At 35.8% G+C, this 20,978-nt stretch overlaps 1 protein-coding gene across 1 annotated transcript in view; it reads right to left on the reverse strand.

Moving 5' to 3' along the window:
• Nucleotides 1-5,073: 5,073 nt before the first annotated feature.
• Nucleotides 5,074-20,978, reverse strand: part of LOC309960722 (mitotic spindle assembly checkpoint protein MAD2A-like) — a gene marked incomplete at both ends in the record, with an annotated part of 68,310 nt that continues 52,405 nt past the window's right edge. The window contains one exon of the mRNA XM_082837666.1: nucleotides 5,074-5,673. Within this exon, the coding sequence (XP_082693792.1) occupies nucleotides 5,074-5,673 (600 nt within the window). The remainder of the gene's footprint in view (nucleotides 5,674-20,978) is intronic.

Here is a 20,978-nt window from a genome sequence, read left to right on the forward strand (position 1 = left end):
AAAGAAGGATGGCTGATAATTTCATACGTATCTACTCTGAGATTAGAGAACATGGTTGTTCCAAAGAGAAAATAATCTTAAAAAGATTAAGTGTAATAAAATCCATTGATCACTATCTTTTGCTTTCTTTTCATTGATTATTCAAATAAAATAACAGTTTACAGGCATAATTTATTTATATTTTAAAATATATAGCTTATTCATACCATCTAATTTTTATATTGGACATAATTTATTATTCACTAATTTTTATGTGGCTAACTACTGTTTTGTGCTTGCCACGAAGAATCATAAATTTTCACTGTGAGAACCACCTGGAAATTTCATCCTTGTACTAGTTAATAAGTAACCAAGAAATCTAGTCAGATCATCTAGAGTAGCAGCCAATGTTAACTCTAAAACTGGGGCAGGAGTTGGTGGAATTACTTACTAATACCAAATAAAGAATATTTTGAAGATCTTCATTTCCAATAAAACACTGACTCTGTCTTGATCTTTAAATCCAATTATCAACTACTTTTGTGCCACTGCACAAAATTTTGTCCTTTTCACAAAATTCTACTGTTTGTTTAAATCTTGAGTTACTTAAGTAAAATTGTATTCAGAATTGTTTAAAAGCAGAAAATTGCTGATTTAGGAAATAAGAGCACTCAGGTTAGGAATATGCTAAATATGGCAATCTTATTTTCTAAAGAATTACTAAAATAGAGTCTGTAATGAAAATGAGAGATAGTAGAAATAACTTACTGAAAGCAGATGGTTGCTATAGTGACAGGATACATCCACACTGGTGTTGATTGAAAGGAACGTATCTCAGAACTAACAGAGGCCACAGAGGATGGATATCTTTGGGAATCTTTCTTTTCTCCAACTTGTCTGTCCTAGTAAAAGATGGAGAGATTGAAGGTCAGGGAGGGCATGAAGATCTTACAAATGAGAAAATTCTTCTTTAATCCAGCAAATATTAGCAGAAGGCGACTCCAAAATTGTGATGGGGCAAATACTTAATAAAAATTTAGAAGTTGAGTTGAGATTTTATCTCGAGTACATCCTTAATTGATTCATCATGGATGCCTGAAGTGGTAGTGCAGTGAGCTACACTTTTATGCTCCACTCAGCATAAAAGAATGCAGTAGTTAACAGACAAGTCACTGGTTGTGGAGACAGGAGTTGAAAGTACTCCTGTTTGCCTCTGGAATGTGAGCCAGGGAGGGCACACAAGAATCATGCTTTTCAGCAAACAGAACCAGCAAAACAGAAGTAATGGTGTATACGAGAGCCTAAACCCCCAAGCAACTTAGTATTATCTATAACCAGTGCCCCTAGCCCAGAGCTATTCATACCTAAAATACCAGCATACAAAACCACAAACAAAAAAAGAAAGAAATTTCTGAGTTTATAAAAAGTGAGATAGCACTTTTTAAAAAATTTGCTCACTTGGACTACTTCTTGGGTTTTAAGCTATAAAATCAATTGCTTTTATTTTGAGTGTATGCTTGTGGAAATATTTTGAAAATTTTCTCTTTGCATTCTCTATTAAGAACACATTTAATAAGTTAAATTCGTTTTTAATCATTTAATTTGATTGGGAAGTTTGTGTCTGGGTCTGCTAAATCTGCTCATCAAAAGAGAGAACAGACCTAACATAAGAAAAGCAAGTAAATTACATTCTACTGAAAACAAAAATAATTTCCAGAGAAATTCTGGGACTCTGAGGGGATGGAACATGATATATGGATTTGTTTATTGGGATATTCTGTAGTAAGCATATTTGTATTGAATTTGCAATAGAGAACAATTTTACTTGGAAAAATGATATAATAATGGTTTCCAACCATTGTCACATCTTTTCTTCAATAAAAATAATGCAGACTTATAATATACAAAGAAGATAAATGCAGAGCTATTTTGGGTGAATCAGGAATGGAGGAATGGGTACCTCAAATGCTCAGATTATTTTGCCACCACTGCCCCCACCACGACCACCTCACAACAGCCTATGAACTGGCAGAGTAGGTTTTTTTTCAGAGTAGTTTTTAATAACTGGAGATATTAATATCCAACAATAGCTTCCTTTCAACTCAAAACAAATGAATGATAATTAGAAATAAAACAAATAGGCTACTGTGTGGAGAACATGTGGACATGGAAATAACTCAGAGCAGAGAGACTTATTAGAAGACTAAACATTAATCCAGGAAAGAAGTGGTTGTGTTCTAAATCATGGTAGTGGAAATTTTGGGAGAGATGCGATAGAAGAGTGGATAGGTTCAAAAAAATATTTGGATGGTAGGATTCAAAGGATTAGAGGGTTGGAGTGCTTTACTTGCTGTGGGAAAGATAAGAAGGAGGGACAAGACAAGGAAGAAGACTGGAATTTTGGCTGGACAGTGGAGTGAGAGTGATACTATTCACAATATAATAAATTCAGGTAGAGTGATTTCAGTTTGACACATGCTGAGTTTTTGAGGTTCCTGAGAACCTTTAAGTGGAGATGCTGATTTCACAGATTTATAAGTCCATATATCAAGGAAAGAGCCAGAAGGACACAGATATACAGATACACAGAATGTGTGTGCGTATATATATACACACATATATGCACACATACATATATATGCACACATACTTACACACACACACACACACAATGACAGTTCAGGCAATGAAACCTGATGAGACCAAGCACCGTGAAGAATGAAATTGGAAGGCAAAAAAAGGCAGAGGAAAGGAGATGGAAATAATAGAAGGGGATCTACAAAAGAGCACTGAGCACAGAGCATGGGAAGAGTTGCCTACCCAGAAGAGTAAAACAGTGATCACAAAATACGTTCCTACAGAACTATTCTTACTCAGGTGAATATCCTTTTGAAACTTCTGTTTCATCGCTTAGCATCGAAAATCCAGATGCATAGCAATATTATTTACTTTATGAACATCAAAACATATTAATAATTGGATAATGAAGTTTAATTACTGGAAAGCTAGAGTTATAACTCCATTTCTAGATATCCTAGATTCAGAAATGATTTAGCTCTATTTTGACTGGTGAATGGGATTGGAAATTCTATTACATATTGGTTTTTGTTTATAAATTGTAAGTCAAAACCGAATAATATGACTGCTATAACAGAATAGAATCATATAATTGTGTTTAATCTATAAATATAATTTAAAATGAGAAAAAAAACTAATCGCCAAAAAAATTCTGCCTTTCAAAAAACAATTTTTCTTGGACGAAAATCTGGGAGTAAATGAATCAAAATTTGAATTGCATACATCAAAGCAATTCTAAATAGTCAAAGTTATACTTAGAGGAAAAATGATGACTGTTCAGAGATTTAAAGGATAACAAGAAAGTAAAACATATCAAACACAAGATTATAGAAACATAATTTTTGCAAGGGGAAGGAATAAAAAGAGAAATGTGAAAAACTAATAAATTTTAAGTAATTTCGTTAAAAGTTATTTTTAGTAAAATGGATCCTAGGTGTCTCAGGCATAGGGGCTTCCTACTGTACACCAAAACAGTGCTTTCCAACCAGCTGTCTTATATTCTTAAATCCTATTCAAATGATGTCTTTACAACTATTACGAAAAGTTAGTATTATCAAAACTATCTTACACGTTAGAAAACTGAGGTTAATGGACATGAAAATTACCCAGGAAGTAAATACTGCAGTAACAATTTACCCTTTGGTGTGTTAAATATAAAACTTGTGATCTTTCCATTCTATAATGGAAAATATGTTGTCTTCAATTTCTTTTATCAGCATTTTATAGTTTTTGGAGTAAAGGTCTTTTGCCTCCTTAGGTAGGTTTATTCCTAAGTATTTTATTCTTTTTGATGCAAAGTTAAATGGAATTGTTTCCTTAATTTCTCTTTCTGATACTTTGTTGTTACATTATTTACTTTTTTAAGTTGTTATGGCATTGTTTCTAGGTTTACATATACTGAACTAGTTTAGCATAGTTGGGATAATACAATAATTACATTAATACAAATAGTTTCTCCCAATTTGCATATACATGCTCAGAATACTTAGCTCAACAGAAGCTGAGGGCTGAGGTCTAGGGGAGGAACCCACAACATGGCAGGGAAGGAGCTGGGCAGATAACATGTTCTGACTTTGCTATATTCCTATCCTCTGTACCATGCCAAACAAACCCTGTTGCTAAACACAACTAGATGTGGGTAAGGGAGTTCTAATTATTTATTCCATGGAAGTTGGCATTACCAGGGCACAGAGTAGATTGAAGAAAGGTGGAAAATGGATTGGAAAGGGTAAATAAAAAATATTCAACATAACTGCTAATTGCAGGGATGTGATACTCTGAATATTTTATGCACTAATGACATCATTTCACATAAGCCACCAAAGATTACCTTTTCTTTTTCTTAAAACATACACATTTAACTTTATTTCATCATTGTCATTTAAAGCTTGATTTTATGAAACATAAAAGGACATTCTTAAAAGTTTGGTATCATAGCAATTTGAACAGTAGGAATATCCATAGCTTCATGGGTTCAAGTTATATAAATTAAAATCAAATAATTGGAAAATTTTTCAATATGGAAACTATACAAATGAAATAAATGGCAAAAGGACCTAATAAGAGCAATATTTTATTACTTATGGACTATCATTAGTTACTTTCAGGATCTAAACAAATATTCTGAATATTCATATTTCTTTTGCTCTATTTTATATTTAAATATTTCTGTACATTCTGAGTCAAGCTGCTTGACCAAAAGGTCTGATTTAGAAAGACATTTATTTTTATGGCAAAAGTTTTTCCATCTACAGTACTATCTTCAAAGGAATTGACATTACAATGTTAATGAAATCTGCTAGTTCCCTTTGGAACAGTGTGCAATAACTTACATCAGCCATATGGAAAGTGAAACAGGTACCAAGGAATGGAACAATTATGCACAGCTTCAGTAAAGTATAATGTTAAGTTTTCCCCATCTAAAAATTAACCAATGAAATATATCAACTGAAGTTGATTTGGTTTCAGGAAAACCACATTTGAGAATACAAGTACATTACTGTCCTTAGCTCGTCCTCAGTCATTGACAGGAATTTTGTAGGCTACCATGCTACTCACTTTGTGAATTGTAGTAGTAAATGAACGAAGACGAACTTCTTCAGAATTGGTAATGAACTGTGGTCCTGACTCTTCCCACTTTTCAGGTACAACCAAATCTTTGTCTGTATAAATCAAGAGATCAAATGAACAAGAAACTTCCAACAGTGGCAGAAATGTCACTGTAGCTGTGATCTGTCTGATCACTGAGCGAATTTCATCTTGGATAGCTTTCTGAGACTTTTCTTTGGGGGCACTGTCATCTTTTGCGGTCTTGTCACACTCAATACCAAATTGCCATCTTTCAAGGACCCCACCACTTTCAATATTTGAGATGACTACCACCAATTTCTGCACTGAACACTTGTATAACCATTCTTTCAGTTGTTCCACCACATTATTTAGGTATTTTATGAGTTCAGGATCAGTAGTTACAAGCAAGGTGAGTCCATATTTCTGCACTCGAGTAAAGGTTTCGGATGGATATAAGCCATGCTGATATAAAATGCTGTTGATGCCAAATGCTGGTCCAGAATGGCGCTTCCTGAACTCTAGTCCATCACCGTCGACCAGTTTCACCTCGCGGGGGTGATGGTGAGGGGTGAGCTCTGCACTTTAAAGAAACTCTCCCGGCGAAGGGGCTGTACTGCGAAGCAGGCCTCAGCAGCACCTAGGCGTCCTCCTCCATCATTAGCAACGCGTCCGGAGGAGGCGCCTGCATCCGCCTCTTCCCAGATTCCTCCTGCCGGGCAGGAGTCTGGGGCTGAGAGGGCTTGGGTTCCGGCCCACCTGGCTTCCCCCCGCCTCAGAAGCCGAGCCACAGGCCTGATGAGCGGCCTGGGCTCCGTTCTCTCAACCTCTTACATTATTTGAAAATAAGAAGCTTTAGAAGCTTCTTTTACTCATTATGCTTTAATTTACATAATATAATTAGTTCACTGATCATACTCTTATTGGTACTCTGATTTGCCATAACAATCCTTCATTTTCAAATACTTCTTGAATGTTTCTTTTAAATTTTGGCTGCATAATTTCCACTTAACTTCTGCACCTGTGTTGCTCTTTCAATTTCCATAACCAACTATTTTCTCTTTTGAGTAATGTACTATAATCCTTACTGGTTTTACTGACTTTTATTTATAAATTGTAATCTGTCCTGTATGTTTTCCTTTTGTCACAGAAAAATTGTGAATCCAGAACAAAACAAATATTTCAAGAGATAATTTTTCCACAAGAAACTTTTTTTAGATAACTAGAATGAGTTACATTGATAGAAAGTGTTCTTCAAAAGACAAATCACTTAAATAAGATATTCCTCACCTAGTAGTCAGTTGTACTTCTTTGGTGTCCTCAGGGAAATACTAATGTCAGATTAATACACCTATTTTCTGTATGTAGAAATTTTAATATATATCTGCATATTATATTTTCTCAACATATATGTTAACTTGTCTCAATGTTTTGCAGATGAGTAAATTGAAACTCAGAAATCCTATGTATACTGCCCAAATAATCAGCAAAAAATGACAAAATAGCAATTCCAGCCAGATTTACTGTCTCAGTAATTTGCACATACTTCACTGTATGTATACATATTTAAGATTTGTGTACAGAGACTCTTAGCATCTCACTTTTAGAGATTAAAATATTAGTAGGTCTTCCATTTTGTTATGATACGGAAGTCCAGAGTTTCTAAATATTTGTAAAAAGGAGCAACTGCTCTTGGAGAGAAAAACAGCAGGCACATATTTAACTTATCAGTCCTTTACAAGAAAATAATTGGACAGCAGAGAGAAATATAACAGGTCACCACCTCAAAAAAGGACAGCATTTACAAGAGACCATGGCATGATAAGAACAATCATATTATGAGTTTGCAACTGTTGTCATCCATCATGTTGGGAATACAAATAAGGATGAGATATGGAAAAAGAATATATGCGGGTTGCTAAAGCTTTTCTCAGGAAGTATTTTTTCTCATTAAAAGCAGTTTAACAAATAACATCACAGGTAGGGCAAATGCAAAATGACAGGCCTAGCAACAGAGGGCAGACATCATTTCTATAATCAAATGGAAATCTCACGAGCATTATGAAACTAACCAGAGCAGCTGCCTTTGAATTTTGCCAAAAAGACATATGCTCTTGGAACAGCCCCTTCCACTGTTGGTGGCTGAAACCCAGTAGGGTACTATTGTAATGCTATTCCACTTATATTTTATTATTTTACTCATAGCCACATTTTACTCAGAATATTGAAACTTTCATGGAAATTAAATGCCATGTGTTCACATTAGACTTCCACTGGCAGCTCCATTCTATGTGAAACAGTCTAGTCTAAGAAGAATTTGACCCCAGTCTTGCTGGAAACATTCCCTCCTTAGTTATCTAAATGTCAACTCCTTCAAATTTAGCACTAATATTTTAAAATACAAAGGTCTCAGTTTTACATACATAAAAGGAAACTATTCAAACTGAAACCAAGCAGGACCCTGCAGGGCCCTCTTGGGGACAGACAACCTCCCCCACCTTAGATCCCCCAGCTCTTGTTTGTAGAAAGTTTTAGCCTCCTCTGCCTTCCATGAGTTACAAAGAGCAAATTTAATCAGAGAAGTGAGCAAATGCAAAAATAAAGGAAAGCAGTCAAGCAAGACAAAATAATAGTTTAGCCATAAAACAAAGTCAAGGACCTTTTAGTTCCTTCTCAAGGGCCATAGATAATATCTTGAGTCATATCCTTGAGTTGTTTTGCTGATACTAAAACCCCTACCAAGCAGAGGAGGTTAACTGCATGCTGACCACCAGCACAAAGACCCCAGGCCAGGTGGAACCAGAAGGTTGGTGTCTGAGATCCCTGAAACAGCACCTTGTTAGTTACCTCAGCATCAACCAATCAGAGAATTGTGCATGAGCTGATCACATTGTCTTTAAAAAACCCTTCCCTGAAATCCATCAGGGAGTTCAGGTCTTCGGAGCACAAACTGCCTATTCTCCTTGCTTGGTGCCCTCAATCAACACTGTACTTTCCTTCACAACCCGGTGTCAGTAGATTGGCTTTTTTCCACGTCTGGTGAGTAGGCCAAAGTTTGGTTTGGTAACAAACCCCGTAGTCACTAGCCCTAAGAAGTTTTTTTACAAATAACATTGTAAAACTATGTCAGAAATACTGAGTAGGAAGTTGTATTTATCAAGGACAAATATTAAATCCTATGTTTCCCATATGCAATGTGCATTGACTGTCATTCCTTCACATTAGGACTAATTGCTTCCTAATCCTTAGGGGGAAAACCCTAAACCATATTGTTCTAATCAGCAGCCCAGAAAGATTTAAACAGAGGAAAATAGTAGCCCAACTTCCTAAGTTGTGTTTGTAAAATGCATTCACAGGTTTTGTGGGGTTTTTTTAATTGTTGTTATTTTAAGATGCTGTGAATTTGAAAGAATGAACATAATCATAAAATGCACAGGATTCTAAACCCATAATCAGGATATTTAGAGTAATTCTCAGTTTCTTGGTTATAACAAGAGCACATAAGCCAAAATAATTTTTAAAATTAAACAAAAATATTGGCTTAGTGGCTTCCCTGGTGGCGCAGTGGTTGAGAGTCCGCCTGCCGATGCAGGGAACACGGGTTCATGCCCCAGCCTGGGAAGATCCCACATGTCGCAGAGTGGCTAGGCCCATGAGCCATGGCCGCTGAGCCAGCGCGTCCGGAGCCTGTGTTCTGCAATGGGAGAGGCCACAACAGTGAGAGGCCCGCGTACCACAAAAAAAAAAAAAAAAAAAAAAATTGGCTTATTTGAGCCTGAAGTTTATTCAGACTATCAAACATGTTGCCCTGAAATTAGCAGGCTTAAGAATGATAAATACAGTGTAATGATTAAGATCATTGGTTTGGAACCATAGTGCTAGGCTCAAAGTGTCTGCAATATAATAACGTGGTGACCTTTGGCAAGTTATTTAAATTCTCGGTATCCCTTCATCTGCAAATCATACAAAATATATGTATGCATATCATGGGGTTATTGTGAAGATTAAATGAGTTAATGATTTTAAGTACTTGGAAATTATCTAGTATACATTAAATGCCCCATTTTTTAAAAAAAACTTAATTTCCAGCTACATGAGTATGTATCTTTTAATGTGTGGAGATTCCTCAAAAAATTAAAACTAAGGGCTTCCCTAGTGGCGCAGTGGTTGAGAGTTCACCTGCCGATGCAGGGGACACGGGTTCGTGCACCGGTCCAGGAAGATCCCACATGCCGCGGAGCGGCTGGGCCCATGAGCCATGGCTGCTGAGCCTGCACGTCCGGAGCCTGTGCTCCGCAATGGGAGAGGCCACAACAGTGAGAGGCCCACGTACCACAAAAAAAAAAAAAAAAAAAAAATTAAAACTAGGACTATCATATGATCCAGCAATCCCACTTCTGGGTATATATCCAAAGGAAATGAGACAGATTCTAAAGAGATATCTGCACACCCATGTTCACTGCATCAATATTCACAGTAGTTAAGATGTGGAAACAATCTAAGTGCCCATCAATGGATGAATGAATAAAGAAGATATGGTGTGTATATATATAAAATGGAATACTATTTAGCTATAAAAAGAACATCCTGAAATTTGCACAACAGAGATGCACCTTGAGGGCATTATGTTAAGTGAAATAAATCAGACAGAGAAAGAAAATACTGTATGGTATCACTTATACAATCAAAAAAAGCTGGACCTGTAGAAACAGAGAGTAGACTGATGGTTGCCAGGGACTGGGGAATGGATAAAATGGGGAGATGTTATTCAAAGGGTACAAACTTAAATTATAAGTCCTGGGTATCTAACGTACAGCATGGTGATTATACAAAATAACAGTGTATTATATATTTGAAAGTTGCTAAAAGAGTAGATCCAAAATGTTCTCACCACAAAAAGAAATGGTAATTATGAGAAATAACTGAGATGTTAACTAATGCTATGATGGCAATCATTTTGCAATATATATGTGTATCAAATCAACATGATGCATACATTAAACTTATACAATGTTTTATACATGTATAATACATGTTAATTATATTTCAATAAAGCTAGAAATACAAATTCTTGGCAAGTGTTCTTTTCTCCATCCCCTATATGCTTTTCTACTAAAAATATGATTAGGTTTTATACATGTATAATACATGTTAATTATATTTCAATAAAGCTAGAAATACAAATTCTTGGCAAGTGTTCTTTTCTCCATCCCCTATATGCTTTTCTACTAAAAATATGATTAGGTTCTCAACTACTGAGACTTACTGGGACAGATAATAAAACGTACAATATGAGCCATGCATAAGATGCACTGAATTGAGAGCAGGTGAAGTGGGTTCAATTTCAACCTCTACCACTCAAAAGCCCTTGTCCTTTAGGCTCACATTATCATTTGTAGAACTAAAAAAGTAGATGTTTGTAAGTAGGTGATATGTTTAGTATAGATGTGAAAGTATAAATGTGACTAGTACTGATGAAATTCATAATAAAGTGCCTCTTCCAAAATATAAAGATATTTTAAAAATATAACGAAGATATATACATGAGAATTCATTACCTTGTATTTGTTATGGTGACATTTGTACAATTTATTCCTATTTTTTCCACATAATATTATGAACTGGTTTAATTATTTAACCATTTAAAAATAAGAAAAAAGAAAATCACTAAAAACATTAAAATAGATGACAGCCTTTTGAACTCCTTATATAAACCAAAGCTGTAAGTTAGGAAGATTTGTTCTTGACACGTAAAGTCACAAAATAAATTTATGACACATAGCAGGTACTAAAAAGTAAAATGTGGAAATTTAAATGTGGATAGACTCCTAGAGGGAAGAATTATAGGTCATGAAATATATCTTCACTGATTGAGGGTTTAAGGCATGCATTAAAAACAGAAACCAATTCTCCAAGTAGTTTGTATTTATATCTCATTACAGCCACTATGATTAGTTGACTTTCAATAAAATAAGTCACAAAGGAAAAAAAATATGCCAGGAATCAGATTAACATGGCGGAGGAGTAGAACATGGAGCTTACCTTCTCCCACAAATACATCTACATGTGGAACAATTCTCACAGAACATCTAATGAATGCTGGCAGAAGACCTTAGATTTCTAAAAGGACAAGAAAATCTCCATATAACTGGGTAGGACAAAAGAAAAAAGAAAAAAAGAGAAAGGAATCAGGGCAGGACCTGCACCCCTGGGAGGGAACTGTGAAAGAGGAAAGATTTCCACACACTGGGCAGTCCCCTCACTGGTGGAGAAATCAGCCAGGACAGGATGGCAGGGGGGAGCTTTGAAGCCTCAGAGAAGAGGAGTGCAACCAATTTGCAGAGGGGAAAGCAGAGAGACACCTGCACAGATGGTTGGTGCCACAGCCCTGCACTCCCCAGCCTGAGACGCTCCTGTGCTTGTGCAGGCGGGGGCTGGGTGCTGAGGCTCTGGCTTTGGAGCAGACCTGGGGAAAGGACTGAGGTTGGCTATGTGGAGACAGCCTGAGGGAGCTGAGGTGTGGTGCACCCCAACGAAGGGAGTACAGGAAGAAGCATAGGCCTGGCAGAGAAGCAAGGTGCCATTGTTGGGGTGCACAGGAGGAGAGGGGCAGGACCACCATAGGAGCTTCTTTCTCTGCATGTATGTACTCTCAAGTGGCAGGGTACTGCCTACAAGAGCTCCAGGGGCAGGCGCGAGCCGCTGCTGCCATCTCAGACTCCAGAGGCAAGTGCAGACCTCTGCCACTGCCAAGGGTCCCATGAGCCAGTGCCAGTCTCTGCCCCCGCCTTCCTGGGAGCCTGCAAGAGCAACGCACCTGCACACCCCCTACTCAAGGGGATAATGGCCAGTACGTGCTAAAGGAAGAGATAGCAAGCATCCAAACTAAAAGCAGCCCTTGCACCAAAAAAATATTATACCCACATAAGCTACTCTGGGACACTCCGGCATATAAATAGCCCTCCAAGACTACAGTAGATAACTGTTTCTCCTAAACTCACAAAGTAAAAGAAATATAAGTAAAATGAAGAAGCAGAGGAACCATTCCCAGTTAAAAGACCAAGAGAATACCCCTGAAAGAACAATGTAACAGACCTCTTTGGTCTAATAGAAACCAAGTTCAAAAGAGGAGGTAAAGAAAATACTGAAGGAATTAAGGCTATCACAGAAATGTAGATTACTGTAAAAAGGAACTAGAAACTATAAGCAGGAGCCAAAAAATATTAGAAAATTCATTTGCCTAGAAGAAAGCTGAGATAAAGGCAATGAATAGCAGAATTAATCATGCAGAAGAAAGAATAGGTGATCTGGAAGTAGAAATACTGGAAATTACACAATCAGAACAGCAGACAGAAAAATGAAAAAAAAAAGAAAGCAATATAAGAGACCTATGGGATAATATAAAACATGCCAATCTATGCATAATAGGGATTCCAGAAGGAGAAGAAAGAGGAAAGGGGATTGAAAATGTATTTGAAGAAATTATGGCTGAAAACTTCCCAAACCTAAAGAAGGAAACATATATCCAGATACAAGAAGAGCAGAAGGTCCCAAACAAGATGAACTCAGACCTACACCAAGACATATAATAAAAATGGCAAAAGTTGAAGATAAAGAGAAGATTCTAAAGGCAGCAAGTGAAAAACAAAGAATTACAAAGGAACCCTCATGAGGCTACCAGCTGATTTCTCTACAAAAATATTGCAGGCCAGAAGGGAATGGCAAAATATATTTAAAGTCTTGTAAGGGAAAAATCTGCAAACCTACAATATACTACCCAGCAAGATTGTCATTTAGAATAGGAGGAGAGATAAAGAATTTCTCAGACTAGCAAAAACTAAAAGAATACAGCAATACAGAGCCTATTCTAAAAGAAATACTGCGAGGTCTTCCTAAATAGAAAAGAAGCAAGAAGATATAGGAAAGAAGAAGTCACAATTGGAAAATAAATCACTTAAATAAGACAATATACATATTAAAAAAAAGAAAAAAAAACTTACTTGTGAAAGTGATGAAAAACCCAAGGAACAGCAAAAGGATAAACGTGAAGATGTAAAAAAGGATATCAAAATCAAGGGGAGTAAGAAAAAAAAATTTTTTTTTTTTCCAGAATCTGTTTGAGCCTATATGACTATCAGTCTAAAGCAAGCAGATATTGGAAGGGGTTAACATACTTGTAAAACAGGGTAACCACAAATCAAAAACAGACAAAAAACAAAAAAAGAAGAGAATACAAGCATAAAATGAAAGGAAATCATCAAACCACACACACAAAAAAAGGAACAAAGAAGAAACAGCATCAACTGTAACACAAGGTTTAAAAAGGCCATAAATACAGATGTATCAATAATTACCTTAAATGTCAACAGACTGAATTGTCCAATAGAAAGACAAAGACTGGCCGACTGGATTTAAAAAAAAAAAAAAAAGAGCCTACAATATGCTGCCTACAAGAGACCCACCTAGGGTAAAGGACATATATAGATTAAAACTGATGGGATGGAAAAAGATATTTCATGAAAATGGAAATGATAAGAAAGTGGGAGTCGCAATACTCATATCAGACAAAATAAACTTTAAAACAAAGGCCATAAAGAAAGATAAAGGAAACTAAAATGATGAAAGGATCAATACAAGAGGAGGATTTTACACCTGTACATATATGCATCTAATAAAGGAGCACCCAGATACATTAAAAAAAATACTAATGGACCTAAAGGGAGAAATTGATGGGACTATAATAAGAGTAGGAGACTTTAACACCCTACTCACATCAATGGACAGATCTTCTAGACAGAAAATCTTAAGGCAACAGAGATCCTAAATGATACAATAGAACAGTTAGACTTAATTGATATTTTCAGGACATTACATCCAAAAAAACACCAGAATACACATTCTTTTTAAATGCACATAGAACATTCTCTAGGGTACAAAACTAAGCTCAAAAAACATAAGAGTATAGAAATTATTTCAAGTGTCTTCTCTGACCTCAACAGCATGAAACTAGAAATCAACCACAGGAAAGAAAATGATTACGTGGAAACTAACAACATGCTACTAAAAAGCCAATAGGTCAATGAGGAAATCAAAAAGGAAATTAAAAAATACCTTGAGGGCTTCCCTGGTGGCGCAGTGGTTGAGAGTCCACCTGCCGATGCAGGGGACATGGGTTCATGCCCCAGTCTGGGAAGATCCCGCATGCTGCGGAGCGGCTGGGCCTGTGAGCCATGGCTGCTGAGCCTGTGCATCCGGAGCCTGTGCTCCGCAACGGGAGAGGCCACAGCAGTGAAAGGCCCGCGTACCGCAAAAAAAAAACCAACAAAAAAAACCCTTGAGACAAAGGACAAAAAAAACACAACCATACAAAATCTATGGGATGCAGCAAAAGCAGTTCTTAGAGGGAAGTTCATAGTGATACAGGCCTTCCTCAAAAAACAAGAAAAATCTCAAACAACCTAACTTGTCACCTAAAATAATTAGAAAAAGAAGAACAAAGCCTACAGTCAGCAGAAGGAAGGAAATAGTAAAGATTAGAGAGGAAATCAATAAGAGATTAAAAAATAATAGAAAGAAATCATAAAACCAGGAGCTGGTTCTTTGAAAGGCTAAACAAAATTGAAAAGCCTCTAGCTAGGCTCACCAAGAAGAGAGAGGAACCACATAAACAAAATAAGCAATGTGAAAGGAGAGTTAATAAACAATAATGCAGAAATTTAAAAAAAGAGAATACTATGAACAATTACATGATAACAAATTGGACAACCTAGAGGAAAGGGAAAAGTTTCTAAAAATATACAGCCCACTGAAACTGAATCAAGAACATATAGATAAGTTGAATAGACTGATCACTAGAAGTAAATTAGACTCTGTAATAAAAACAACAACAACAACAATTCCCTACAAACAAAAGTCCAGGACCAGATGGCTTAAGGGTGAATTCTACCAAACATAAAAAGAACTTGTACCGATCCTTCTAAAAGTCTTCTAAAAGACTGAAGAGGAAGAACACTCCCAAAGACATTCTATGAAGCCACCATCACCCTGATACCAAAACCAGACAAAAACATTACCAAAAAGGAAAATTACAGACCAATATCTTTGATGCATATAGATGCAAAAATTCCCAACAAAATACTAGCAAACCAAATCCAACAACACATAAAAAAGATCATATATCATGACCAAGTGGGATTCATCCCAAGTTAACAAGGATGGTTCAACATATGCATATCAATCAGTGTAACATCTATGATCATCTCAATAGATGCAGAAAAAGCATTTGACAAAATTCAACATCCCTTCATGATAAAAACTCTTACCAAGGTGCGTACAGAGGGAACATATCTCAACATAATAAAAGCCATTCATAACAAACCCACAGCCATATAATACTCAATGGTGAAAAGCTGAAAGCCTTCCCACTAACATCTGGAACAAGACAAAGATGCCCACTCTCATCACTTCTTTTCAAGACAGTATTGGAGGTCCTAGCCACAGCAATTAGACAAGAAAAAGAAATAAAAGGTATCCAAATTGAAAGGGAAGAGGTATAATTGATACTATATGCAGATAACATGATATTATATAAAGAAAACCCTAAGGACTTCACACAAAAACTACTAGAACTGATAATAAATTCAACAAAGTAGCAGGATACAAGATTAATATTCAGAAATTGATTGCATTTCTTTATAATAATAATGAAATATCAGAAAGTAAAAGTCAAAAAAACAATACCTTTTAAAATCGCACCAAAAAAAAAAAAATGCTTAGGAATAAGGCTAACCAAAGACGTGAAAAACTTATATGCTGAGAACTATAAAACATTATAAAGAAAATTAAAGAGGATGCAAAGAAATGGAAAGATATTTCATGCTCTTGGATTGGAAGAATTAATATTGTTAAAATGGCCATACTGCCCAAAGAACTATATAGTTTTAATGTGATCCCTATCAAATTATGCATAACATTTTTCACAGAACTAGAAAAAATAATCCAAAAATATATATGGAACCATAAAGGACCCAGAATTGCCAAAGCAATCCTGAAGAAAAAGAACAAAGCAGGAGGCAAAACTCTCCTGGACTTCAGACAATACTACAAAGTTATAGTAACAAAGCTACAGTAATGAAAACAGCAGTGTGATATTGGTACAAAACCAGACATATGGATCAATGGAACAGAATAGAGAGCCCAGAAATAAACCCACACACCTACCATCAATTAATCTTCGACAAAGGAGGCAAGAATATAAAATGGGGAAAAGACAGTCTCTTCAGGGAGTGGTGCAGGGAAAGTTGGACGGCTGCATGTAAATTGATGAAGTTAGAACATACCCTCATACCATACACAAAAATAAACTCAAAATGGCTTAAAGACTTAAACATAAGACATAACACCATAAAACTCCTAGAAGAGATCACAGGCAAAATATTCTCTGACATAAATTGTACCAATGTTTTCTTAGGTCACTCTCCCAAGGCAATAGAAATAAAAACAAAAATAAACCAACGGCACCTAATCAACCTTACGAGCTTTTGCACAGCAAAGGAAACCATAAACAAAACAAAAAGAAAACCTACAGAAGGGGAGAAAATATTTGCAATCAATGTAACTAACACGAACTTAATCTCCAAAATATACAAACAGCTCACACAACTCAACAACAAAAAAATAAACAACCCAACCAAAAAATGGGCAGAAGACCTAAATAGACATTTGTCCAAAGAAGACATACAGATGGCCAGTAGGCACATGAAAAGACGATCAACATCACTAATTATTAGAGAAATCCTCAAATGAAAACTACAATGAGGTACCAGCTCCCACTGGTCAGAATGGCCATCATTAAAACGTCTACAAATAACAAATGCTGGAGAGGGTGTGGAGAAAAGGAAACACTTGTACACTGTTGGTGGAGCCACTATGGAAAACAGTATGGAAGATCCTCAGGAAACTAAAAATAGAATTACTATATGAGCCAGCAGTACAACTCCTGGGCATATATCCAGACAAAACTGTAATTCAAAAAGATACATGCACCCCAATGTTCATTGCAGTGCTGTTTACAATAGCCAAGACATGGAAGAAACCTAAATGTCCATCAACAGATGAATGGATAAAGAACATATGGTGCATATATCGAATGGAATACTATTCAGCTATAAAAAAGAATGAAATAATGCCATCTGAAGCAACATGGATGAGACTAGAAATTACATACTAAATGAAGTCAGAAAGAGATAGACAAATTCCATATGATATCACTTACATGTGGAATCTAAAATATGGCACAAATGAACTTATCTATGAAACAGAAACAGACTCGCAGACATAGAGAACAGACTTGTGGTTGCTAAGTGGGAGTGCGGGAGGGAAAGGGATGGAGTGGTAGTTTGGAGTTTGGAGTTAGTAGATGCACACTTACATTTAGAATGGATAAACAAGGTCCTACTGTATAACAGAGGGAACTATATCCAATCTCCTGGGATAAACCATAATGGAAAAGAATATATATATATGTGTAAAACTGAGTCACTTTGTTATACAGTAGAAATTAGCACAACATTGTAGATTAACTATACTTCAATTAAAAATATATATATATGGTACTGCACACCTTTGTTAATGTTATCCTGTAATGATTAACTTATTTTGAAAGTCAAATCTCATCCTATTTTGTTTTTACTCTCTCTCTCAATATCTCTCCACCCTTTGTGTGTATATAATAAATAAACCACACAATCTCAAAATGTATCAATACTAGGGAAAAAAACAAAATTTCTAATTAGAAAGGCGTTTATTATGTTCATCCTAAAAGTAATACAATTTCACCCCTATCCAATTTTTGCTTAATAGTGTCACTAAGTGTTTATTTTAAAACTTTCTACTAGTCTACTCTTTAAGTTTAACCAGTTCTGAAACATATACTGACCCAGCCCTTTAAATGTCATACATAAACATTACATTTCAGAAGAATTGTTGCCTAATAGAAGGTAAAACTTTGTCCCTCCTAGTTTTAAATCTAAATAACATATGCTTTTTGCTTTAGTGAATTTTAATGATACTTACTGATCATGAACTACATGCCACAGAACAAACACTAGTGAATAATTTATAGATAATATTACCTGAAGCATCACAAAGTTATTTATCCTGAATTTATAGATTAAAAGCAGAGATGGAAATACTACCTCTGTTGGGATTTATCCTAGTTATTTATTGTTACATAATAAATTACTCCAAAAAATTAGTGGCTTAAAATAACAAATAATTATTCTCTCATAGTTTTTCTGGGTTAGTAATCTGGGCACAGGTTAGTTTTGTCTCAGGGTCTCTCACAAGGCTGCTTATCTGAAGTTTCACCTACAAGCAGAATTGTTGGCAGAACTTAGGCCCTCACGGGTACTGGCCAGCAACATCGGTTCCTTGCCATGTGCACCTCTCCATAGAGCATCTCACATGTCAACTGATTTCTATCAGAGTAAGAAAGTGAGAGAAGGAAGAGCAAGACAGAAGTCAAAGTACTTTGAAACCTAATCCCAGAAATAACATCCCATCACTTGCTGTGTTCATTAGAAATGAATAAATAAATAAAGTGCATCACTAAAATCAGCCCACACACAAGGGGGAGAGGATTTATAAGAACTTGAAAAACACAGGGTGGGGATTATTTGGGACCATCTTAGAGGTTGTCTACTACAGAATTGTGGCAGAAAAAAGCCTAGTACTGAGTAAAGTTTTGAGTTTCATTTCATGACTAGTTTTAGATTAAAAGGTTGTAAAATTTTGTCAATATATTAGATTGTTAAACATTTTGAAAAATTAGGATTCTAGCCAGTTTTATATTTTGCCACAATTTCAAATATATGAAATGATGCCTTCTTAACGCTCTTCCTCTTGATTAGAAACATAATCACTTGGGCTCCAGTGATTTCCCACAACTGCATGTTTCATGTAATTACTTTATAATTACATAAAAGTAGTGAAATTTAATAGAAATAGAGCCAGAACTAGAGATTATGAGTAATACAGAAATTAATATTTTATAGCTACTTTATAGATTCCCATCTGTTTGGTCCCTTCAGTATCGTTAATTTGTTGACTTTGCTTATTATTTAAATTTAAAGTAAAAATTTATGCTATAATAAGGAAGTTCTACTAAATTTTCAAGTTATGGCTGTCTTCCTGAGCTCAGGCAGTATTTTAGATAGCTTTTACTGATATTAGGATATTTAATATCTGTTTACACATAGAAGACAAAACTGAATTTATTACTATATAAACATAGCCAAAATCTTGCTGCATTTGGGAAAAACATAAATTCTTATGGCCCTGTCAAAGGAAAAGCCCCTCATGTCATCCTGGCCCAAATTATTACTCCTTTTATGAAACTATACTTGGTCCCAGCACTTTAAAATACGTAATACATGAGTACTTCTAAAACATAATATTCTTTTTATTTTTAGGTCAAAAGTTTTGCCTTGTTTGTGTTATAAAAAAGTTAATGTGTTTTCCCCAAACTATAAGCAACCTGCATTTTCAAGGGTTTCTACTTTTATGAAACTTTCTAAAACATAATAGACCTAATTTGTTAAACTATGTTTTTCTATATTCAAGTCTTTGGATTTGGATAATGTTTTTTGTCCTGAGCACCTGGATGAGGAGTAGAGAAATTTGCTAAGATGACGAAGTCTATACACAGAACAGGCTGGGGCCACGGGTTGGAAAAGATCAGAGAATGACTTAGAATGTGTTGAGTATGAGAAGTTTATTGGATAGTAAACTGGAGATACTGAATAGGAAATGAATATGAGCCTGAATTTAAGGAAAATAAATGTAGGCAATTATTAGCACACGAATAAATGTACAGCCATTAGACTTGAGTAATTTTTAGTATTACTACATGTGTACATGTCAGCAAAGGGCTCACTGCCTGACACACATAGAAGCCAATACTATGGCACCGGCTTTTAAGAAAAGAAAAAGCCTTATTGCAAAGTTGATTGGTAAGACAGGAGGTAGGGCTCAAATCCGTCTCCATGGTGGCAAGTGAGGTGGATATTTAAGGGTTAGGGTTTTGCAGTGGTAAAGAAAGGAAAAGAGCAGCTGGATACAAAGTTCCAGGAAGTGCTGCTAAGTTCTTATACACAGGTTACAAGCAGGTTTCATGCCTCTTCATGGGTCACATGTGCAAATTTTGGGAGTTGGTATTAAACATGTGGGGGAACTTGGCGCTGTGACATCAAAAGGTCATCTATAGACAAGCAAGTCTATTGTGCAGACTTGGTTCAGACACACTGGTTCCATCCCAGTTTCAGCCAGTTTTGCTGTATTACAAACAGAGGGGTTTTTAACCAGCTGTTCCCTTATTTGCTGTTCTGTAAGACAAGCTCAAGGATTTCCGTAGGTCACCAGTTTCTGTTAACACTATGGGGCATGGCTTCAGAAAGGGATTTTTAACCCTGAGGGCATGGTTTCACATAGATTAAGAAACAAGTAAACCAACTAAGAGATAAGGTTAGTATTAGAGGACTGACAGTGGCATCTGTGAAGCCAAGCTAAGGATGTGCTTCAAGAATGAGCAATTGTATCAATAGCTACAACCAGGTAAGATGAAAACTGAAACTTGACCTTGAATATAGTGATATGTCACTGTTGACACTGACAAAGTATATTTCATCATTCTAATGGGGTCAAAATTCTTACTGGAATGGGATCAAGGCAAAATGAGAGAAGACAAAATAGGGACGATAGTATAGATAAATGTAATTAGGATTTTAGTGTAAAGGGATCAGAAAAGAAGAAAAGAGTGTAAGTTATAGTGAGATATTTGGTTAAGAGGATGTATA

This window comes from Leucopleurus acutus, assembly GCF_964270905.1.
Source record: "Leucopleurus acutus genome assembly, chromosome: 4".
Taxonomy (NCBI): domain Eukaryota; kingdom Metazoa; phylum Chordata; class Mammalia; order Artiodactyla; family Delphinidae; genus Leucopleurus; species Leucopleurus acutus.